General features: G+C 41.3%; 1 protein-coding gene across 3 annotated transcripts in view; it reads left to right on the top strand.

The window, feature by feature from the left end:
• The window catches only part of GFRA1 (GDNF family receptor alpha 1), a 446,222-nt gene that overhangs the window by 376,402 nt on the left and 44,570 nt on the right, over nucleotides 1-25,250 (top strand). For all 3 annotated transcript variants that reach the window (XM_081954381.1, XM_081954380.1, XM_081954379.1), the window contains 3 exons: nucleotides 4,375-4,484; nucleotides 17,677-17,811; nucleotides 24,507-24,685. In XM_081954381.1, coding sequence (XP_081810507.1) covers nucleotides 4,375-4,484; nucleotides 17,677-17,811; nucleotides 24,507-24,685 — 424 coding nt within the window. The remainder of the gene's footprint in view (nucleotides 1-4,374; nucleotides 4,485-17,676; nucleotides 17,812-24,506; nucleotides 24,686-25,250) is intronic.

Below are 25,250 nucleotides of genomic sequence, written 5' to 3'. Positions count from 1 at the left end.
CAGTCGCACCCTCTCCACGAAGGGACTCGGGGCGACGTACAATCAAATAAATAGGCGTGTGGCATAGAGGAGGTAAATACATTAACATTTAACAATTCAAATAGAGATAAAAGTATCTTCTAGACGTCCTCTATGGATCACACCTTCGTTTTATAAACTGACCTCAATGAGGAACAGGGGCGTGCCTACAAAAATCAACTCTGTCCTTGGGCAGATACACTGAATTAACCCATGCTTGGACTCTCCCACAGTGCCCAGAGAGTGACCGTTCAGGTAAGCCAATGGTCACTCCCATTATACACAGAGAGTTTTGTTCATTTTACTTTAGTACTTAATTAATTTTCCTAAAGTTGATGACCAGAAAGTTGTTTTACCTGGGAATGGCAATATATAAATAATACTCTTCAGCAAGATTTTTAGAATGGTAAGAAAATCAGCCATATGATTCTGTTGTGGATGGCTGCTTCCTATTAGCATTTACTAACCAGAGGTAGATTTCTGCCGGTTCAGCCTGGATTGGGTGAATCGGTAGTGGCAGTGGCAGGAGGCTCCCATCCAGATGCTTCTGCGCATATGCAGAAGCAATGCGTGTGAGCACATGTGCATGCATGAGCAAACTGGGAGTAAAAAAAAATGGAAACCAGCCACTGTTACCAACAGACAATATCAATATCAGACAACAGACTTTGTGGCTTCCAGAAGAACCATGTTTTCCTCTTTCTTTCTTTTTTACTAGTTTTGCATGTATTTTGCATGCACAATATTTTATTTTCACCATTGTGTTAAAGAATGTTTATGCTTCTTTTCATTCCAACCCCTCCTATCTCCTCACAGACATAATCCCTGACGGCCCTGCATAGCATTATACAAGGTCTCATAAGAGTAAAATTCTTATATGAAGGATCAAACAAAAATCTACAAGTACTCCTTCTCTTTCTGCTCATTAAAATCTAATTTTGATCCAATCCTCATTGAAATAGTCACTTTCCAGACAGATTCTCTCTGACCTTTAGAAGGTTTTTCTCATTCATTGGCCTGATACCCAGAAACTCTCCATTCCTGTTATAGTGAAAAAAATATGTGACCATACAGATGGGGTTCAGTCATACTGACAATTGTGATTCAGCATTATTTGGAGAGTCATCTGTTTGTCTACCTTGACCTAGAATATAATTTTTCCCTGCATTTTTGCTTGTTTATAATTATATTTATAACTGTTGTAAGTTCAACACCTTTCTGTATTCAGGTGAATCACCTGAGAGTGAACAAGGATTGTGTCAACAGTCAAAAAGAAAGGAACAAACTAGGTTATGATGTGCTGAACACAGAGCCCTTGATCCTTTGCAAATACGCAGTATGCACTTTACAAGGAGCATGTACTGAATTTCTCATAGTTCAATTAAACGATCATTAAAAAGGCTGTAGTGATAATTGCTTCAGATCATTTCCAAACATCAATGGGTTTTTTTCAACTATTTCAAATAAAAAAGAGGTAAAGGTCTCAATTATTTGGCTTACACATTTCCATGAATACTGAAGTGTATAAAAAAATATAACCAGTAGTGCTTATTTTCAAAATGTGGGCGAGACACATTTTAAATTCCTCTGTGGAATTTGGGTAAATATTGGGTTCCTGAAATCTGAGAAGTTACGAGCATATCCTTTATGTGTTTTTTGCTGTAGTCAAATATTAACAAGCAGAATAAATACTGTGTTTTCCCCAAAATATGACCTACCCTGAAAGTAAATCCTAGCTTGATTTTTACAGGTGCACCCAATATAAGCCCTACCCTCAAAATAAGTCCTAATTAAGACCCAGCCCACTCCAGGATGCATGGGTAAAAATTAAGCTAGAGTGGGGATGACGGGGTTGAGCTGTCCTACTACTTACTTTCAGATAGTTGCAGCCAGGCCTTGCACACCCCGACACTTGCCTCGATGGCCCATTTCTTCTGCAGACAGCAAGGCCAGCAAGGCTTTCCTGAAGGCCTCTGTAGCTGATAGCAGGGCTCCAGATCAATCCGGAGCTCTGTTATTGGCTGTAGATGCCTTCAGGAAAACCCTGTCAGCGTTGCCAGCTGCAGAGGTTCCTGAAGGCCGCTGACAGCAAAAAGGAGACAGGGGCAATGCACGCAAATGAGGTGAATCAATGGATGACATCCACCCCCAAAATAAGACCTGGTGCATACCTACTTACATACACACACACACACACGCTGGTCTTGTTGTATTCGGGTCTTTTCCCGTGTAAGATTGAGATTGTCTTGGCAATGTTTCGGCAAGGTCTCACTCGCCATCAACCCAGCCTGAAGATTGACGAAATGTTGCCAAGACAATCTCAATCTTACATGGGAAAAGACCCGAATACAACAAGACCAGCATATATGTGTGTGTGTGTGTGTGTGCGTGCGTGTTGTATTTGTGCTGATAAATAAATATTTGGGCATACCAGGGGTTGTAACACAAATACACACACACACACACACACACATATATATATATATATTTCAGGGAAACACATTCAGTTTTCGTGTTCTCTCTAAAGTACTATTATTTGCATTAGAAAGATATTTCCATGATTTCCAATTTGAAGTTGCTTCATCCCTTTCCCCTTTAACCTTAGACCATTGCTGTCAAATTCACGGCCCTTAGGCTAGATGTGTCACGTGCTGACCATGCCCGGTTTAGCAAAGGGGGAAAATGTCATGATCGTCATGTGACGACACTATGACTATACAAATTTGATACCCCTGCCTTAGACCCTTTTCTGGTCAGGAAATTCTCTTGCTTCTAAAATTTATTTGCTGAGTCAGCTAGCCGTCTCTAAAAGGTATCTCTAAATACAATATGTATATTGGTAAATACCTCTTGGAGGATCAAACTGGATGGATTTAATATAACAGACATTTGAAAGCCTCTGATTTTATATGACATGGTATTATTGCTGCATTTTCTTTAAAGAATGGTAGGAGGAGACCCAAAACCAGAGCTAATCTTGCTGCTTATTCACCTTAATCCAACAATCTTTTCAAAGTGAACTCTCCTTCAGCTATTTTTTTCTCATAGTCAGGAGAAATAATTGAACTCTTTAGTGACAGTCATCCATTGCAATATTACTGGGATAATTTTGCTTGAATAGTTCGGTGTTTTCAGCTCCTAGTTTTGTTTCAGTTTTAGATTGATGTTTACTGTCCATTTTGAGATGATTCTGAAAATAGGGTGGTACGTGTAATTGTTAATACTTTTAAACAATTAAAAAAAACACTTTATGACAAAACATAACAAGTTAATTAAAGATCCTCCTATACATTCCATAAAGTTTGGTTGAATTTTCTTCCAATGATGTAAGTAACCATTTAAGGATTATGATGCCCAATTTAATCTCCAGTAAACATGGCACCACCTGTACATAATTAGGGATTACTCTTGAACAGAGACTGGAGGTCTTTAATTATTATCACAGTGGGAGTTGCAGGTTTTGTAAGCTAGTGCTTCTCTTAACCACTTCTGTAGTAAATTCATGTTCTATCGATAGCCTCTTTATACTCTTATCATTTTAGTGAATCCTGGTCCACCTATGTTATTTCCACTCTACACTTTTTGTATGTAAAATTCTTTCAGAAGTGTTAAATGTCAAATGAAAATGTTACACAACATTTATAGCAACTACTAATTTAAAAAAATAAGTTAATTATGAAATTGTCAATATCATTGCCAATTTGTATCTAGAGAGCCAATTTTGTCTAGTGATTAAGGCATCAGACTTGAAAGGGGGAAATCATGAGTTCAAGTCCTGCCTTACCATGAAAGCCAGGCTGAGTGACTGAACCAGTCAGTCTCTCTCTCTCTCTCATGTCAATCCAGTGATTGGGTGATTGTTGGGAGGAAAATGAGAGGTGAAAGCTATGTTGGATATGCTAGCTGCCTTGAACTATTTGCAAAAGTAATAAAGGTAGAATGCAAATAAATACCTAAATCCATAAAAAGTAACCATATGCTTGAACAGACGTGAGTTTCCTTCTGATAGACTGCAAACACTGTTGGGAAAAAATACAGTGAACATATTGTTGATAGGTTATACTGTTCTCTATTTTCAAGAGAAAGATAGCTGAGTATAAAAACGTACATTTTCAAAGCAAAACTTGTGTGGGTTTAGGGGAGTATTTGCCCATTATATCTTCACACTTTTTTTGCTGTGCTGAGCATTTCCTTTCTAAGAAACCCTCTAAACATTTTGATTGTGAACTTGCATAAAAAGAGTTAAATGTTGATAGAAAGAAGTGCAAAAGTTAAGATCACCTGGAAGTTTGATAGTTTTTTTTAAATATTTGTTTTTTATTTGTTCTCTCTCTCTCTCTTTTATACCACATGCAGATCTCGTCTTGCAGACTTTTTCACAAACTGCCAGCCTGAGTCACGGTCTGTTAGTAGCTGCCTGAAAGAAAACTATGCTGACTGCCTCCTTGCTTACTCAGGGCTTATTGGTAAGGCTTATTTTGGGGGAGCATCATTTTCTTTAATATTTAAAATATGATTTGTTGTTTGATGTCAACAGGAGAAAAGAATAATGAGAAAAAACAAAATGCATGGATAACTTGAAGTTTGTGTTGGCTCTACAAGACTAATTTTAAAATGAAAATCAACTTACTTCCCCGAGTTATAATCTCATACATAAAGAAGCTAAGATTGAAATGAACACAGATAGGAAAAAGGATGCCAAGGGATTGGAAAAGCTTCTATAGAAGGAAAGACACCACATAGGTACACTATTTGCAAGAATTATTTTTTATCCAACATTAGTTCAGGGTATATTGTCACAGACTAACAATTCATTACTTTGGAAGTGACTACCAATTCATTCACATAACCTAACAAGGGAATATCACATAACTAGATCTTCTTTGAAAAATTGGATGAATTGTTTTATAAAATATAGGCCTGCCATTACCTTTTCTTCTGTAGCATAGTTTTGTTCATAAAATAAAGCCAGTATTATCTTCCTCTCAAGGTCATCAAATACCCCATTGCTTGGTGGAACCGCCTTCTCTAAACTGGACGACATCTAGAGACAGAGACTATAATTCCCATAATTCTGATCCTTGCCATGCTGATTAAAAATCTTGAGACCTGAAGTCCATACTTTGCAAGGGATTTATATTTAGGAAGACTCCTGTAATGAACATGCCATGAAATTGCATAGCAGGTATCTAATGAAGTTAGAGACCTTGTAGTTTTCTATAAAGAAATAAATATAATTTACATCTATATATACTCTAAACAAGATAGTCAGGCAAACGGCAGCAGCATCCGGTAAATCGCAGAGGATACAGGGCATACAGAAGAAAAGGGCGGAGGGGGGGGGAAGGAACCCCTCCCCCCCATGCCCACAGCAACCAATCACAGAGCAGATTGTTCACGCAGGAGCCAGCAATCTCCATCCAATCAACTATCTGTGTGTTTTGGCTTACTACACAACCTCTGTTGTGTCCGGGCAGATGACGTCAGGGAGTTCCCTCCGTCTGCCGGCATCTGCGCTAGCAACAGCCAGGTCGCGTCTGATTGGCTAAGACGCGACCTGGCTGAGAGCGGGGAAACTCTGGCTTGGGGATTGGCTGGTTCATCTGACAGCTTCGTATAAATAGCTGTCAGATGAACCTTGCATTGATTCTCTCCTGTATTTAACTGTGAACTGTCCTGTTAATAAAAGTTGGTTAATTCTCCTCACGGCTCGGCTCGCCTTTCGTTCGCATCTAACACTGGCGACGAGGATGGGATACAGCCACTAACCCACCGAAAGCCACCGAGCGTGTCTTCTTGTCACCATCGCACCGGTGACCTGCTTCCTGGCCGGCTTTTCTCCGTTCCTGAAGGAATCATGTCGGCAATGCCAACCTTTGTGCCTTTTGGCTGCGACGGCGAGACGTGGGAAGCGTTCATGGAGCGTTTCGAATGTTACCTCATAGCCAACGGTCGTCGCGACGCTCCAGACGACGAGAAGTGCAGTTTCTTCTTGAGCTGTTGCGGCACTCCAATGTTTAGTGCCGCTCGCTCAATAGCCGCCCCACAGCCCGTTCATTCTCTGGACTGGGCGACACTAACCGAACGCCTGCAGCGCCACTACGCCCCCACTCCGTCCTGGGTGGCGAGGCACTACGCTTTCCGGCGCTGTGTTCAGAAGCCGGAGGAGTCGGTGAGCCAATTCCTCCAGTCGCTTCGCACCGCGGCGATGAGGTGCGAGTTTGCCGACCTAGATCGCAATCTGACGGAACAGTTCGTCAGCGGCGTAAAAGACCTGCGCCTCCGCCGGCGGCTCTTGTCACAGGCGGACATCACGCTGACTGGGGCCATCGAGCAAGCAAGGGCGGCTGAACTCTCCGACGAGTCAATGGCGGAGATGTTCAATCTGCCGCCCCCGCCAGGCCGCACTTGCTTGGTAGACGAACTAGTTCCCTTGCCAAGCGACTATCCGGAGGAGGGAGCGGTGGCGCGCATTGGCCAGTCCGCCAGAAGACGCGCTCCTCAGCGAGCCCGGGAAGCTGTGCCCGCTTGCCTTGGCTGTGGAGGCAACCACGACCGCTCTGGGTGCCCCTTTAAAAACGCTGTTTGCCGCCGCTGCCTGAAGAAGGGACATTTGGCTCAGGTCTGCCGAGCGCAGTTCCCCTTGCCTCAGAGAGCAGAGGACGTCCCGACCACAGCCGCCGTTAAACAGCGACCTGGAGGCCGTGCTGGACGACAGCAGCAGCAGCAGCAGCAGCAGCCTTCGCGCGGAGGCTGCTACGCCGTGGACGCGGACTTCAACGCCAACCCCGCAGAGTTGGCCTTCCACACGGGTGCAGGTGCGGAGCGCATCAAGGCGTCGCTCCTCATTGAGGGCTCCCCCTGCACCATGGAGGTGGACTCGGGGTCGTCCCGATCCCTTTTGTCGTGGACAGAGTTCTCCCGCCTCTGTCCAGGCGTCGCAAAGACCCAGCTGGCCCCTCCAGACGCAACCCTACGGGACTACCAGGGGACTCTAATTCCTACCCTGGGTTGTCACCTGGTGCGGGTGGAATATGGGGACTATTCGGGATGCCTTCCTCTACTTGTAGTGGAAAAGCCTTTGCCGGCCCTACTGGGCCTTGACTGGTTCCCGGCACTGGGCCTATCAGTGCACGGGATTAGACAAGTAGTGGCCACGCCTCCCGACGTGGCCGACGTCCTTGCCAGATTTTCTGATGTGTTTGATGGGCAGCTGGGGGCGTATAAGGGCACGCCCATCTCCTTGAACCTAGACCCCCAGGTTGCCCCCATTAGGCTGAAGGCCCGTAGGGTGCCTTTCGCTTTAAGGGCAAAGGTTGATGCGGAGCTGGACAAGCTTGTCGCGCAGGGAGTCTTGGAGCCGGTGGATTACTCCAAGTGGGAGACCCCTTTGGTCATCCCAGTTAAGGCGGATGGGTCCATTCGCCTCTGCGCCGACTTTAAATCCACCATCAACCTTGCCCTCCAAGCGAACCCCTATCCAGTTCCGGTGGTGCAGCACTTGCTCCACTCTTTGGGGCAGGGCTGCATCTTTGCGAAGCTGGATATGGCGCAGGCCTACCAGCAGCTCCCGGTGGATGACGAGGCGGCGGCTGCGCAGACCATCGTCACCCACCGTGGAGCTTTCCGTTGCCGCCGTTTGCAATTCGGCGTTTCCGTAGCCCCGGGGATCTTCCAGAGCCTCATGGAGCGGCTGCTCCATGGGCTCCCTGGCGTGGTTCCGTACTTCGATGACGTCCTGATCGCCGCTAGCAGCCGATCGGGCCTCATCGAAGTACTGGTGAAGGTCCTCGAGCGTTTCAGGGGCTCGGGTTTAAAGTTAAAGCGCAGCAAATGCTCATTTGCTGTGCCTCGGGTTGACTTCCTGGGATTCACAATTGACGCCCAGGGAATTCACCCCACTCCTTCAAAAGTAGCAGCCATTAGGAACGCCCCCACGCCTGCCTCCAAGACGGAGCTGCAGGCGTTCCTTGGCTTGCTCAATTTCTACGCGCCATTTCTGCCGCATAAGGCGTCACTAGCCGAGCCGCTGCATCGGTTGCTCGACCGATCGGCCGCCTGGCGCTGGGGCAGCCGCGAAGCGCATGCGTTCGCGGCTGTCAAAGACTTGCTGACGTCAGAGGCAGTCCTCGTTCAGTATTCGGACAAGCTGCCTTTGACTCTTGCTTGTGACGCCTCCCCCGTGGGTTTGGGGGCGGTCCTGAGCCATGTGCTGCCCAATGGCTCGGAGGCCCCCATAGCCTTTTATTCCCGGACACTGACTTCTGCGGAACGCAATTACAGCCAGATCGACAAGGAGGCTCTGGCTGCAGTGTCAGGGATTAAAAGGTTCCACGACTACCTCTATGGTCGGCACTTTACTTTGTTTACCGACCATAAGCCACTCCTTGGGCTTTTGGCTGGTAACAAGCCGACCCCTCCCATACTGTCACCGCGCATGACCAGGTGGACAGAGTTCCTAGCTGCATACAGCTATACTCTGCTCTACCGGCCGGGCAAGCATTTAGGGCACGCTGATGCCCTTAGCCGCTGCCCCTTGCCCGTTGCTGACCCCCCGACAGTGCCTTGCCTGTCGGTTTTGGCCATAGCAGATTTGGCTCTGCCACTCTCTTCCGGAGAGGTGGCTTCAAAGTCTAGGGCTGACCCTGACCTCTCTCAGGTCATCCTTTGGGTCCAAAGGGGCTGGCCTGAGGGTCCGGTGCCAGAGCACCTTCGTCCCTTCAGGGCCAGGCAGTTGGAGCTGTCACTGCACAGTGGGTGCCTCCTGTGGGGTGACAGGGTGGTCATTCCACCCAGCCTGCGCCATCAGGTGCTATCTCGCCTTCATGAGGGCCACCCGGGCATAGTGCGCATGAAATGCCTGGCGCGCAGCTATGTCTGGTGGCCTCGCATTGATGACGAGATAGCCGCCTGGGTGGCCGGCTGCTCCTCCTGCCAACATTCCCGACCGGCGCCACCGGCTGCCTGTCCTAGGGAATGGGAATTGCCTCGTGGTCCTTGGTCCCGTCTTCACGTGGATTTCGCGGGCCCCTTCAGAGGCCAGGTCTTCATGGTGGTGGTGGATGCATATTCGCGCTGGGTGGAGCTCATTCTCATGAGGTCCACCACAGCCGAGGCCACGATCAGAGAATTGACTAGGCTTTTCGCCACCCATGGCGTGCCGGACGTCGTTGTCTCTGATAACGGGCCTCAATTTGCATCCACCGCGTTCCAGCTGTTCCTGGCCTCTCAGGGCATCCGCCATGCCCCAGTCGCCCCATACCATCCGGCTAGCAATGGCCGGGCGGAAAGGGCGGTCCGCTCGGCCAAGGAGGCGTTGGGCAGGATGGATGGGGCTGACTGGCCTTCAAGGGTGGCTGCTTACCTCTTGGTACAGCATGCCACTCCTTGCCCCCTGACCGGGAAGTCTCCAGCTGAGCTGCTGATGGGCCGGCGCCTACGGACCACCTTGGATAGGTTGCACCCACTCTATTCAAGTGAACAGCCTGGCAACCTGGGGCCCCCTTCCCGCGTGTTCGTCCTGGGCGATACTGTTTGGGCTCAGGCGTTCTCAGGGGCGGTTAGGTGGGTGCCTGCCACCATCACCGCCATAACCGGCCCCTGTTCTTACAGGGTCCAGCTACATGATGGGACCGAATGGCGGCGGCACCTGGATCAACTGAGGCGCCGCCTGCCCAACACCAGCGACAACACCCCTGCAAGGTCGACCATCAACGTCGCTGCGCCTGAGCCCTCCAACGTTCTGTTCCCTGGTGCCCTTCCACCAGAAAACGTCCGCCCGATTCAGCTGCCCAGAGTTTTTCCGTCCTCGGACGCCGCCTGCCGGCCGTCCATTGTTGAGGGGGTGTCGCCCGTTTGGCGTCCCCCTCCGGGGTTCCAAATGGCCTTCCCCGAGTCAGGCCAGGCCTACCAACAAGTGCCCAGCTCAAGCCCGCCTTCGGCCGCGCCCCCTCGGCCCTGCCTACCTGGGCCTGGTTTTCCTCCGTCAGGGGTGGGCCTCCAAGATGGCGCCCGGAGCTCCACTCCCTTGCGGGAGGAGCTTCCACGGACACCACCTTCCTCTCCGACGCCTCCTGCCGAACTGAGGCGTTCTGGGCGGGTCCGGCGCCGCCCAGAATATTTACGTGACTACGTTTGTGCGTCGCTTGCACATGCGCAGTCACTGGGGGGGAAGGAGTGTTGTGTCCGGGCAGATGACGTCAGGGAGTTCCCTCCGTCTGCCGGCATCTGCGCTAGCAACAGCCAGGTCGCGTCTGATTGGCTAAGACGCGACCTGGCTGAGAGCGGGGAAACTCTGGCTTGGGGATTGGCTGGTTCATCTGACAGCTTCGTATAAATAGCTGTCAGATGAACCTTGCATTGATTCTCTCCTGTATTTAACTGTGAACTGTCCTGTTAATAAAAGTTGGTTAATTCTCCTCACGGCTCGGCTCGCCTTTCGTTCGCATCTAACAACCTCACTGCTACAGCTACTAAATTTAAATATCTTAACAGAACACTTATTATCAGCACAGCTTGCAAATATTCTTGGTGTGACTTGCCTTCGTTTTAGGAGTTTCACCATCCATCAGAAGCTCACAGTGTAATGGGTCAACAACAACAATGGTGTTCTCCTTGCACCATTGGTTGTGTTATATAAAAGTGAGTCTTTTCAGTATTACAGTGGCAGTGCACAGTAAAATATGCTCTCTTTTTTTGAGATGGATATTAGTACTATATAGGTCTTCAGAACACTTAATTGTACAGAGACAATTTCCTGCCCTCTCATATGAGAGGCTGAAAGCAATTATAGATTGCTTTGTCAGCAAAAAAAAAGCCAGGACAATTGGTATTTCCACTCATGGGGATGCCTCTATTTATATTTGGCTGATTCAGTAGTTATGATCTTCTTTAGTTTTCCTACTCAAACTAAGAGGATCAGTATTGGAAGGAGTGATGCCCAGTTAGTTTTTCTCTTTTCTGTACATAGATAGGAAAAATAGTCAGAGTACATGTAACTAATATTAGCCTATATCTCTTTTTATATCAAGGTTTTAAATGTCCTCCAATCAACTGGTATATAATCATCATTATTATTTTTTCTACTTGAGTAAAGATAAATAAATGGTTTGAGTAATAAATCACAAGTCTCTGTTCTCAATCTTTCTGCTTGTAAAACAAAATTTTTGATGGAAAAATAATTACTGTCGTTATTATTTCACTTATTGAACAGTTTGGCATATCTGTCATTTCCAACAAAGGCAAAAGTATTTTAAATTTTATTTCTTACATGATATTTAGTTTCATAATACCATCTCTGCTTCAGTGACTATCTTTCAAAACATGACCTTTTGCACCTGTCACGAAACATTTCTTGTTGCTTCTGGAAGGTGAGAAAACAGCAAATCAGATTCATATAGATATTAAAGAAATATTTTCTGAGGAAATATGATCTTAGGAAAATGTAAGTAAAACAAAATATGCTTGTTCAGAAGAACAGGCAGATAGCAGGACAATAGGAAATACAGTGAACGCTTCAGAAAAACGGATACTTCAGAAGCCATGACATTTAAGTAGCCACTGAAAGTATCTAAATATGCTCAAGATAATGACATTTCTCTTTCCCCAACCAAACAATATGTCTTACTGCATTTTTAAAATCCAGAACCAGTAGCTATCAAAGAAATGCTGTCACACCATTGAATATTGTCTTCTTCTTGGACCAAAGTAGTAATTTAGGAGGACTTGCAATGTATGATAGCTTTGAATAATCTCATGAATAAGTTTTAGGGAGGAAAATGCAAACGGATGGCTTAATTAGCTACAGATAAAATAAATAGACTTTTGTACAAAGAACTAGGCATCTTAGACATAATTCAATGAAGTAATGTATAAATGCTAGCTGCTGGTAGGAAATAGGTTTAATACTATGGTTAGCTCAGAATAACAACTTCTGACAAATAGTCCCAGATATGATAACTTTTCCTGGAAGTTTTCTTGAAACATACTTCAATTTAGCATTACAATAATTATAGTGCTTGCAGAGAGACACATTCACGTGTTTTCCTTTTTTATTTTCTGTAATAACTTTATTAAATTTTAAACAAGAAAAATAAAAACTAACAGAAACTAAGAATTAGGAAAAGAAAGAGGAAAAAGTAAAGAAAGAAAGAGAGAACAAAGCCATAAGTGCACTTTCATGTTTCCATTGGCTAAGGCAGTGGTGGGCAACCTTTTTTTTTCAACTGAGCCAAATCTCGCCAAAACCACGATTGAAATTTATTTTGAGAGCCACATTTTTAAAACCGAAAATACATAGGATGGTACACTGTTTTTAGTTTCAATAAACTCTGGCATTGAAGCATGCAAGTCTTAAAGCTGTCAAGTTGCAAGACCCTTGCACCCCTAACCCTTTAGAAAACAAAACGCAGGGTCTTCAAACCTGACAGCTTGAAGACTTGTGGACTTCAACTCCCAGAATTCTGAGAATTGAAGTCCACCAAGGGCATCAATCATATTAGCCCAGGGATCTGCAAAATTGGCTCTTAAGACTGGTGGACTTCAACTCCCAGAATTCTGAGAGTTGAAGTCCACCAAGGGCATCAATCATATTAGCCCAGGCAGGGATCTGCAAAATTGGCTCTTAAGACTGGTGGACTTCAACTCCCAGAATTCTGAGAATTGAAGTCCACCAGTCTTAAAACAGCCAACTTTGCAGACCTCTGTGTTAGCCCAAAGCCTGGCGCTGGGTGGGCCTTGCTCCCCCATTGGTGGAGCCCCAGGAAGCGAGGAGGGAGAAAAAGAGACGGAGGCCAAGGAGCTTCTCCCCCCCCCCCGCAAAAATCTTATCAGGGAGCCGGCGGGCAGTAGCAAATTAGCTGATCACGCGGCATGATCGGCTAATTTGCTACTGCCCACCCGGCTCCCCGGTTAGATTTTTGCTGGGAGGAGGCGGGGGGGAAGCTCCTTAGCCTCCGTTTCTTTTTCTGCCTCCTCGCTTCTTGTCCCCGCCCGACTTCAGGATCCTCCCTAATCATTGTGGGTCGAAAAGAAAAAAGGGAAAGAGGCGCTTGTTTTGAAGTGCCCGAGAGGAGGGAGGGGAGCGGGCACCCGGCACACAGAAGAGCCACATTAAAGTGTGTAAAGAGCCGCATGTGGCTCGCAAGCCGCGGCTTGCCGACCACTGAACTAAGGTATTTTACAAATGCTAGAAAGATCACTGCAAAAACATCCTTTGGTCTCAAGTTCAGTAGAAAGGATACTGAGGAACCACCATAAGTTGATACATGATTCTGAAGGGAAAACACATTCTCCTTTCTTACTTACAGGAAGGATGAAAACAAGAGTTTTTGCTTTGTCTACTCTCGTTACACTGAGAAACTTTCAGACCACACAAAAAAAATATTTAAAAATATCAGTCTTTCGGTTGTGCTTTTGGCAAACCAGACCATCCATCAGCATAGAATACTAAGTTAAATTGATTATTGTAATGTTATATATTAACAGTTTGGTTGCATTGCAATTGGTCCATTTTTATCACAGAGTGTTTTTGCCTATGTTTTGCCCATGAGGTGGTTCTTTTTTGGAAGATGCCATTTCAAAATACTTTCTATTTACTGAAATTACACATTCAAAAAGCTTATTATGGAATACAATTACTGTATTATGAAATTTAATATTACAGTATGTATTCCAGCTCAAATATTTGCAGTTGTTCATGCCAAAATCACCATAATTTGCTTGCATTTCTTCTTATCTTCAATACTGTATCCTTTAGTTTATCAGTCAATACACTCAGTTAGAGTAACCATTGCTAACAAAACAAAGCCATATAAAATATATAGTCATATAAATGCTAAATAGCAAATTATCCATACAATTAACCACAGTAAAACATTCCTTAAGATTCTTCTAAATCAGAAGGGACCATGCCTTTTCTTTTCTCAGGAAAAAGAGGAAAGTGTCAAACTCAAGGCACAGGGCGGGCTTAGATCTGGCATACCGAGCCACCCTGGAAACAGTGAAGGACCGCCCCGCGGTGCCTCTGCCAGTGAAAATGGGCTCCCGAGCTCTGTTTTGGCTGCCATGTCCTTCTGCAACTCTCTGCCAGTGAAAACTGTCCTGAGCTCCATTTTCACTGGCAGAGGGTTACAGGGGGTTGTGGCAGCCAAAAACAGAGCTTAGGAGACCGTTTTCACTGGCAGAGACACTGTGGGCCACCACAGGCACCCCCAACAGAAGTGATGGTGGCCTCGCCATGCCCATCCCATCCCCCTGAGATCAAATACATGATGTGTCCCTCAATAAAATCGAGTTTAACACCCCTGATCTAGGCTTTAGAAAAAAAGGATGTGGTCCCACAAAACAACTGTCTGCCCAACTTATTATCACTTGGCTACGTGATGGCTTGGCTAAGAAGCTAATGAGAAAAAAACTATTATTTGTTTTGGGAAATACTGCTACAAATTCCAGATTAAACAGACACTTTTTCTTTGATTCCTTCTCCTTCCATACATGTCAACAAACTGTGACCCATTGCTGCTTATTAGCTATCCTTGTGGGTAAATGTGTATGTCAACTGGATTACACATATGGTTGTTTATTTATTGGGTTGCCCATCCCAAATTCATGACCCTGGGTGGGATAAGAATCTTAAAATAAAATATAAAAACAAGAAAACAACATGCAGAGAGAGCAGCTGACGTAAAAAAAAACTCGTTCATCTCAAATCAACATGACCAATGTATAGGCTCAGCCACACTTCCTGACTCCCAGGCCTTGTCACATATAATAATGATATATAGTACTGTAACTGTATAATGCTATTAGTGTGGGATTGAGTATAACCCATCTCCCTTTGAATAATTAAAATAGCTTCAATCAGTCATTTCTGTAAGTAGACTCTAGAAAAAGACATAGGTACTTCAACAATTTGTAAGGAAGTGCTTTCTATTTGTTTTCATATGATGTGAATAATCTCTTTCAAACAATTTATATAATGAGGAGGAGGAGGAACAGAAAGTCTGCACCCTATCTTTTATTTATTTGTTTGTTTGTTTCATTTATTTCATTTATTTACCTAATTTATGTAACTGTCCATCTCACCAAGTATGACTCTGGGTGGCATACAACAAAGCTAAAAATAATGAACAAGTATGTAAAATCACTATCACTATTAATGGTTTATTAACTTTTATTAACTATACAAAAACAAACAAGGAAATAACAGATGAAGGTAGCGTGTCACATATTTAGTTAAATATTCACTGGCCCCTGTATATGTGTGAACACTTAATTCTTTATTCTGGGGTACACTGTGATCTTCAAAATGGATCATCTGAATTATTTGTCACAATTACAACTATTAGTTTGATCAAACCATGTGTGGATTAAGCAGCAATAATCCACTCTGTATTTTGTTCAACAGTGAAAAGTTTGACACATCCTGCTTGCTATATACCACACTTTGAAACTCCAATTTCTTATTTTTAGGGATATGATTTTAAATATATACACATATGCACACGCACAGACACACAGTTTATTCTTATGTCAATGGTTCTAGCCCGACTTATTTAATACCTCTTTGCATCTCCCATGTGAAGAATCTGCCCTTAGAAGCATTTCCCATACTAGCTCACTTTTCTTGTATTCATCAACTTCATTCTGTCTTTTTATTTGGAATATCTTTATTTCTTATGATATAAATTGTGCCCTAGATACAATATTTGGCTGTTATTGTTGCACTCATTTGAATGGGAGAACTTTATTAGCCTCTTTATTCCTGATTGCAGTATGCATGTGATATAAGGGTCATTCTTCAATTTATCCTTCCTATTTATCTTTCATCAATCTTTGATTAATAGGACTTGCAATAGTTGCTTGTTTGTCTGCCTTATTCTATCTGCAATTCATTAATTCAAAGCTCTGTTACCAGTTTGCCAAGCTTCTGTAGACAGTAGGCAGTTATCATCACTAGAGTTGTTCGTCAGAATTGGCAAATGGATCCAGAGAGTAAAGGTTTACCATTCTATTCAAAAGAGCAATTCAAGATCATGAAATTGGTGAATATGCCCTTGTGTACATACACCTGATTCCCATTCATACTATGGCAACTATTAATTTCATTGCAATTCAGTTCTTTTACCCAATTTCAGCCAAGACTCCTAGTGAATTAAATTATGCTTGTTATAAATCAAGATGATAGGGAACATATTGCTAATAGGGGTCAGTAATTTTGCCCCGAAATATATATTTGTTTTTTCACTAACTCAGAAAATGTTATGAAACACAGATTTTTTCCTGTTTCCCAGTTTCACATTACATTATTAATCTGAGTATTTAACCCTGCTACTATTACTACATTATTATTACTACTTCATCAGAGTTGCTGTTTAACTAATGCTACTTTTTTTGAAGTATTAATGTGTCATGAATAACATATCTATAGCTGAACTCTTCTGAAGAAAGTTATTTCTCTTTTACACTATAATTCCCAGAATTCCAAGGCAACATGGTAAACAGCTGTATGTTACAATATATCACATCTGGACTGCATACTGTTGGAGAAAGCTGCTTTGCTGTTGGTCCAAATTTTTGAAATATTCCAATATGTCCATATGATATTCTGGGTTAACTATTTATTCTGTATTTTTAAAGGTACAGTTAAAATACACTTTCTCTGTAGGGTTAAAAACAAGCACTTTTGTTAGTAATCATCAATATTTTAGATTCACAGGATACTTTTTGTGATATTATAATTTTTATTTAAGCCCTAGCCCTATTGGTTATTCTTCAAGACTACAAAATAAATGAAACTGAATAATGCCTTCCATTATATTATTGCTACATTATCACTAAGTGATAAGTTTTTTTGAATTGTCATTCTATACTTAAAATAGTATTTAATATATGAAGAATTCAGATATTCTTTACTGATGCATTAAAGCAGTTACTCCTGGACCGGTAGTGTCCTTCATAATCAATCAAGCCACATTTACCATATACACAACCACACAACCTCACACAGAAAAACACCTCCAAAGTTTTGAACTGAATATGACTGAAACCTTGCTTATGCTTACAGTCTAATCCTATGCTACTTCTGTCACTATACTATTCGTTCATACTTTTCTTCATTGTCTTGAACAATAAATGTTGGTGACAGATAAAATATGCAATTAATATAAATTAAGAAAAAGAATACTAGATTATTGAAAATCATATAGACAATTCTCACTACTGGATATCCCAGCCTCAATATTTTATGAACTTATTGAAATTTCATTGTAATATTTTATTTTGTTCATATCTTTGGATACCATCCTAAATTCATTTATATATTTATATTTGCAATACAGTATTCCTGAACAAAAGTTTTTCCAGTAACTCTTTACCTCTTTACTGTCTCTTTATGCTAACATTATTATGTATGAATTATTATCTACGATAGTATTAACTTTTCTAGAAATACCTGACTTTATAGAAATGCTCCATTTATTTGATGTTATGTATAATATTGGGGAGGGGTGTGTGTGTATAGTAGTAGAGCATTTATAGAACCTGTATTTAAATATTCTGTTTTATATCTTAGAGTAGCCTTTTGAATTTATACAGTAAGGATTGACTGATTTAAAAAATGATCACAAAATATTGTTTTTGATTTTTTTTCCCCAATAGGCACAGTTATGACACCAAATTATTTAAATTATAATAATCTCAGTGTTGCACCCTGGTGTGATTGCGGTAGCAGTGGCAATGACATAGAAGAATGTCTGAAATTTCTGAATTTCTTCCAGGATAATTCATGCCTTAGTAAGTACCTTTATGTTATCTTTATAACATGCCTTTATGTGCTATAAAATGCTTCCAGGCCAATAGATCATGTACACTGAAATTACAAATATGATGCAAATATTACTTTCTCAGGGTCATTATTCGCTAAAGATTTTTAAAAAATCTAAATCCTCCACAACATATTGTTGTCGTTTTTGAACAACTCTGAATCCCTAACAACATCGATACCCCAAAAATGATGTATTTAGATGTCATCTCAAATCTGCTTTCCCTGATTTTTTTTTAAAGAAGCTGTTTCTGCATGACATTAGATGTGTGCATGCCATTGGGTAAGAAATACTGGTAAGAAATTTCATGTATTTAGAAAGCTCATGCAAAAAAATTGATCCAGTCTGAATTATTAATACCAAACAGGAAGATTTTAATATAGGTTCTGTTTAAACATTTAATATAATATGTACATTTTATTACAAAATATTCTAAATGGTGATATGATTTGATATTTGTTTTCCTGTTAAGTGTGACATTATTAGGCTCAGCAATATCCTATTGTAGGAGAAGGAATGGCAAAACCTGAAGGTGGAGTCAAAAGAGGAATCAGCCTAGTATCATTATATAGCCAAGTCCAACTCTCCTTGAATCCCAAAAAAACCTCTTACCTAGAGCAAAATAGTGCTAACCATTAGTTGAGTATAGATATGAGCAATAAATCCATTTCATTGAAACTTCACATGTAATTCTGGTCTTTTGTGCCTGACCAATATCTCTTTATGTACAATAGTAAGATATTTTCAATATAATTGAAATAATCACCTTCTTTCAGGCTTATGCATTCAGATCTTCTCCTATGACATAGCTATTCCATTTAAATGTTTGGTTATTATTTCCAACCAGCTTTTATTTGGTGTCTTGTATAAAGACCCACATAATACTAGCACATAATTTGCTTTAGTGTAGAAAAAAACAAGCAAAGCCGGAGGGGGCAAAGTTAAGTGAGTCATCAGCCTAGAGTCATTATTTTCCCACAAATGATCTAACTCCAACCCCTCTTCTGTTGACCCTTATTTATCTCCAATTTAGCTTTGAACATTCATTGAATTAATTACATTTTTTGTGTATAGACTTGATTAATAAATCTTCTTGACCACAACTTTACATACGGTCCTGATATTTTGCACCTGACATTTGGTTGCTTGTTTCTATTTTGGTCTGCTATATGACTCCATCTTTTTTGCCTTGGAGTTATGAGCTAGAAAACCATTGTGGCTTGTTCAACATAACATAATTTAAAGCATCGAAATTTAGCATTTGTTTTTAATCCAGTTTAGGAAACAAGATAGAATCAAGAAGTATTGTTTGTAACATATCAAATACAAACAATGGTTTCTGAGCCTGCTTTGTTTCCTAAACCGGATTATAGCTAAATTAATCATGATGCCAATGTTGTGTTGGAAAATTACTGTGGGTAATTTCTACTTAGGTTTTCACCCAGCACACTCCCAGTCAGCCCCTATATCCAAACCAAAGCAAGCCCACAGAGCATTCAGAACAGGTAGCAGAAGTATAGCTTGATGTTTATTGATTAAACATCAGAAAATAGCAAAACAGTTTCCTGGGAAAAATAGGATAAATAGCGGGGGGAAAGCAGAAAGAAAAAAAAACAGACAACAGACAAGAATTTACATTATATTTCTATAATCTATTAAAAGGCTTAAACATTTTAGACTCACTGGAAATGTAATTGTGGTTAATTAGTGAGGATAACCCAAAGGGAGTTGCCTTTAGTTGTTCCAGGCTTAATCAGTTTAGGTAAGATAAGAGCAGCAGAATACAGATGGAAAGTAAGATACTTCTTCTATTCTGTATCATGAAAGAAACTATTTGACAGTGGTGATGAACTGTTCAGCATTTTGCACATTACAAGGTTTCTTTGTACCTATGCCAGAGTGGAGAATACTCATGAACTTTAATCTGCTATGTGTAATGCTAGACTATTACTTTAAAACTCAGCTATTAATTCCAGGATGGGGGGGGGAAATGTTACCCAGGTGCCATGGCTTTGAGTTGTGCATTTGATATCTTAATCAAATGTAAAAAGCTAATTGAGTGCTAGAAACATGGTTTAGGAATTTTCCATCTAAGTTTGGCTAAATATCTATTTCTCTAATTAAAAAAATCTGTAGATTTTGAGAAACTTCAGTTCCCATTGAAAATTCTTAATTGCTTTAATATCTTGAAACTCAATTGTCATTGTATAATTTTGAAAAGAAATACTCCTTTTCTATTGTTCTTTTGCTTTTAGAATAAAAATGTTAATGAAGATAAAGCAAGGATATTAGAGGAAAGTGTGAGAAAAAATGGCAGAGACTTTTTCTTAGGAAGAAATTAAAGGTGTCCCTGCCTTAATAGCATTTCACTGAAGGGGATTAATGTTCCATTGCTTTTTTTTTTTTTTTTTTGGTTAATGGAATGACTTTTGTAAACTTTTATTTTAAATAAAAGATACAATTATCTTTAATATGCATAATGCCTTGTTCACACATAGAGTGGAGCCACATTTTTTTGAAATAATAGTTGAAAGATCATATTAATCTGGTTCATGTAACCCAAATGGATTCACTCATAATAGTGCAGAATATGAGAACCCAAAATATGACTTAGTTAATATGTGAAAAGGATGTCTTGTATTAAAAAAACATTCAGTTGTGTTTGTATATTTGAGGTAGTTTGGGATTTTTAATTGGGAATCAATAACCAAAGATAGGTATGCATTTTTGATGCATAAATCCTTGCTCCAAAGGATTTACTCTTCTTTATGAGAAAGGTTCATTAAATTAGGCCAACTGCCACTTTCTTTCTGTGTTAAATATGGGTCAAAGAACACATTCAGAATTATCAAAAGGATACAGGCAACTAGTTCAGAATCTCGGTAGAGATATTACATGTAAAAGAGAAAGTGTCTAGACAGAGATGCTTACCAAAGTGAATCATTTCTTCACACTGAAACTGAAGACTCAAAATATTAATTCTAACTTAGTGTCCTCATTGACATGTTAATAATCTGATAGGAAGTGGAGGTTTTTACTTTCTAAATAATTTCCTGTGAGTTAGAGGAATATTAAGTTATCTTATATTCTGAGAATAGAAGACACTTTGAAAATAAATGAATGGCTGAAGATGCAAATGTTTGCAAATAGCATTGTAAGAATGTGCAAAATTTGCACTGTGCAAAAAAATAGTGCTAATAGCATGTTGAACTATCAACATGAAGATCAACCTGAAGATTGGCCTTGTTTGAGAGGGACTATTTGCCTCCTAAATTGAACTTTTTTTGGAACCCTTAATTTATTCTTTTCTTCCCTGTTCAAATACCTTTCCCCCATATATCTGCCTAGTTTTTTTCTTTACCAAAATACTTTTCTCTTGTTTTTACTTCATTCAGCCTCTTTCCTGTACCTTTTCTTTGTGTATGAAAGAGAAAAGCAAATATTGTGAATTTAAATATGAAAGGGTTCATTCATTCAAAGCTCTGTTACCGGAGTTTACCAAGTTTCTGTAGACAGTAGGCCAGTGATGGCGAACCTTTTTTGGCATGCGTGCCATAAGTGTGGGGAGCGCAGGGGGGTCATGTGCAGGCGTGCCGCACCCATAATGCAATGCGTGACCCCCCAGTATGCATGCGTGCACTACAGGCGTGACACCCCCCCCCCCATTTTGTAAGCTTTTTTCGCCCTCTCCAGGCTCCAGAGGCTTCAGGGAAGCTCATGAAGCCTCCGGAGGCCCTCTGCAGGGGGCAGGGGACTCTTTTTGCCCTCCCCAGTCTCCTATAATGCCTCTGTAGCCTGGGGAGGATGAAAAATGGCTTTAAAAAGGGTGAACTCAGCTGGCCAGCTTCTTCTGTGCTTATGTTCTTTTTAATCTACATCTCATTTGGAAAAGACTCCTAAATTCAGAATTTTTCATCCCGTCATATAAATACCAATAGTTATCCTGTAGTGTTTTACCCCTTCCTTTTTTCTGATTTAGAATCTCTTTCAAATATGTTTTACTGACCAAAAGAGAACACTTCTTCCCATGCTAAAAAGGTGTAGTTGCATTTTAAATAGAAGGATATTTAAACATGCATATTTCTCAGTGATATTTGAGTAATGCTATGCTAGTTTATTTGTTCAGGTTTACTATCTGTAAACCTACTGTTACCATCTTTTAATTTTCCCTTATACATGCAAGGCATGAAAACTTACTTTTTTCCTGGCTTCATTTTCTCATTAACTGTCTGTATCTGAAGTCTATTTTCTACTTTTATTAGAATTTTTTGAAAAAGTTAAAATGAAGGTAATCTTTTCAAGGTAAGCAAAAGTAAAATGATTTATAATAAACATTAGATACTGTGGAAGAAATGTGTTAATAGCTATCCTACTCAGGTCTCCGGTGAAATTGTTTTGATTTCTTATACAATGAGTTTCAAATAAGAAATCTCCAAATCCATGCTGAGTCCCCAAAGACATGATTAAGATCTCTTTTTCTATTCATTTGTATTTATTTTTTAAAAGAAACACCAATTTATTCTTGCCATAATTGCAGTATTTAATCCCATGAAAAACTACACCTTTCAAGTTTTACATGTTCAGGATTGTGGGGGAGCATATATTTCCACCTAATTATGCACATTTTGTTTGAAGACTTGAAAGGGGAAAAAAGAAAAATAACCAGTCAATTAATTAATTTAATGAATTTCCTATAAATAAATCAGCAAATTTGTCACTAATATTTTAACTTATGAACATACAGTACATCACTGAACTGGTGAGTTTGTTTTCTTGTACAATATCTGGAATATTTTTGTTATGATACTATTACTCATTAGAGATCTGCAGCTTCTGAAACTTGCATTTGTAATCTGTATTAGTATGAACTTGTTTATATCTTAGAGTTAATAGCATTAGGTACTTTTACTCTCTTAATTAAGATAGTTGACTCAGCCTTCCATCCTTTATATTGGTCCTTCTAAGGTTGGTAAAATGAGGACCCAAATTGTTGGGAGCAATATGCTGACGCTGTAAACCATTCAGAGAATGCCCTAAAGCACTGTAAAACTATATATATATAGCCCTCCACTGAAAATAAGCCCTCCCTGAAAATATTGTAACACAGCAGCAGCCATGAGGTGACCACGCTCGCCGCCTACTGCACCTCAACAATTATAAGACCACACCAAAAATAAGGGCAAATGCTTATTTTGGGGATCAAAAGAAAATAAGATCCTGTCTTATTTTCAGGGAAACATGGTATGTTTATGGTATATAATGGAGGTTCTCAGTCATTCAGGTCATGGTTGCCACAAAGGTGCTTTCTCAAGAGACAACTGGACCTTACTGTTTTTCTTTAAAGACCTTTCACTTCTAATCCAAGAAGCTTCTTCAGCTCAGACTGGATGGTGAGGAATGGAAGGATGTATACTCCTTGCAAACAGATGGGTCATGTGCATTCTTTGAAAGAGTTGTTGAGGCCACTTGGAGGTTTATCTGTGTCCTCCAGGTCACCTGAGGTGAAAATGCATATGGAGCCTTCTGCAGGATGTTTTCTGCCCTGTGTCCCTTCACTGTTGAACACAGGCGCAGGTTGTTTGGGATGAGTCTGTGTTGTCTGCATCTTAAACTGAAGTGCAAATGGTTTCTGTAATCTGCATTTTTCCCCCTGGAAATCCATTCACACTCCTGCACCATGCAGACCATTCCCCACCATCTAGTCACAGCTGAAGAAGCTTCTTAGATGAGAAGCAAAACATCTTCAAAGAAAAACAAGGAAGTCCAGTTGCCCCTTGAAAAAGCACCTTTGGGACATTTACCACTTAATTGTAAACAGGTCAGTTTATAAAGAGACAAGCATGACAATCAACTGCTTCATAATTTGACTCAGAAACCATGAATTGTAGTCCTTTCATTCTTGTTAATCCCAAAGAGTTTTTCTCTTTTATTAGTTTTGTTTTTTAGAACTATTTCTGCTTGATTTAATATCTACATGGGGCTGCCCTTGAAGAGCACCCGGAGGCTTCAGCTGGTCCAGAATGCGGCCGCGCAGGTTGTCATGGGGGTACCTAGGTGCTCCCATGTTACACCCCTTTTAGGCGGCCTGCACTGGTTGCCGGTTGTTTTCCGGGTGCGATTCAAGGTATTAATTATGACCTTTAAAGCGCTCCATGGCTTAGGCCCAGGCTACCTGCGAGACCACCTACTGCCACCAGTAGCCTCCCACCATCCAGTACGATCCCACAGAGTTGACCTCCTCAGGGTGCCGTTGGCCAGACAGTGTCGGCTGGTGACCCCCAGGGGGAGAGCCTTCTCTGTGGGAGCGCCTTCCCTCTGGAATGAGCTGCCTCCGGAGCTTCGCATAATCCCTGACCTCTGGTCCTTCCGACGCGCCCTAAAAAGTTGGCTTTTCCAGCAAGCCGGCCTGGCCTGTTAATTTTAACTCATTTTTAAATGTATTGTCTTATAAATTGAGTTTGTTTTTTTTTTTTGATATGTATTTAATTTCTTTTTAACTTTCAGGATGTGTGTTTTTTAATGTTGTACGCTGCCCTGAGTCCTTTGGGAGAAGCGCGGCATATAAATCCAATAAAAAACAAAAAATGTTACGGGGGTGGGGCATAGAAAAAGGAAAAATCTGCTATTTGATTATTTAAGAAATTGCTGTAATTTTTTTTCCTACAGAAAGTGCAATTCAGGCTTTTGGCAATGGTACAGATGTGAATGTGTGGCAACCGTTCCTACCTGTCCAGACCACCACAGCTTTAACTACAACAGCATACAGATCAAAGACCTATGACTCTGAGAATGCTAACAATGAAATACCTACTAATAACGATTTGCCAGCCTGTGCCAACATCAAGGTAAGAAATAACTGACAATTATTTAAAATTTGGGAGGGCAGGAGGATTGTCAAACAGATGAAGTGCAGGCGCTTGCTAAACATTCATGTATATCAAAAAAATCCAAGTTTCCTTTTCTTTGTCTCATGCCATCTAACAATATATTATTGGAATGATGCATGCAAAAGTTTATGTTAAGCCAGTTAGTTCTGATTTTATAATACCGGAATCAAGTTGTTCCATAGAGCAGGATGGGTCATTAACTGCAAGAAATTTAGAAACAAACTTGACAACCTCAATGGATAAGTTTCAGTCAGTGGCTGGATCATTAAGTCATGTTACGTCATTGCTTTAGACATGATTCATTTTTTAAAAACCCATAATTGATCCATATATAAGAGGACTGTCAAACTGTGGACTGGCTGCGTCACACTCAGTCCACGTCCACCCCAGCTATGTGAAGGGGGAAATGTTGCAGTATGTCACATGACGTCAACGTGATGCTGGGAGTTTGGAACTCATGTTATATAACATTAAACCATAAACAATTCATAATGATTAGGGTCTACACATTGCATTGTGCTAA

This window comes from Natrix helvetica (genome assembly GCF_964273705.1).
Source record: "Natrix helvetica genome assembly, chromosome: 5".
Lineage (NCBI taxonomy): Eukaryota > Metazoa > Chordata > Lepidosauria > Squamata > Natricidae > Natrix > Natrix helvetica.
This window is presented reverse-complemented; position numbering and strand designations above follow the sequence as displayed.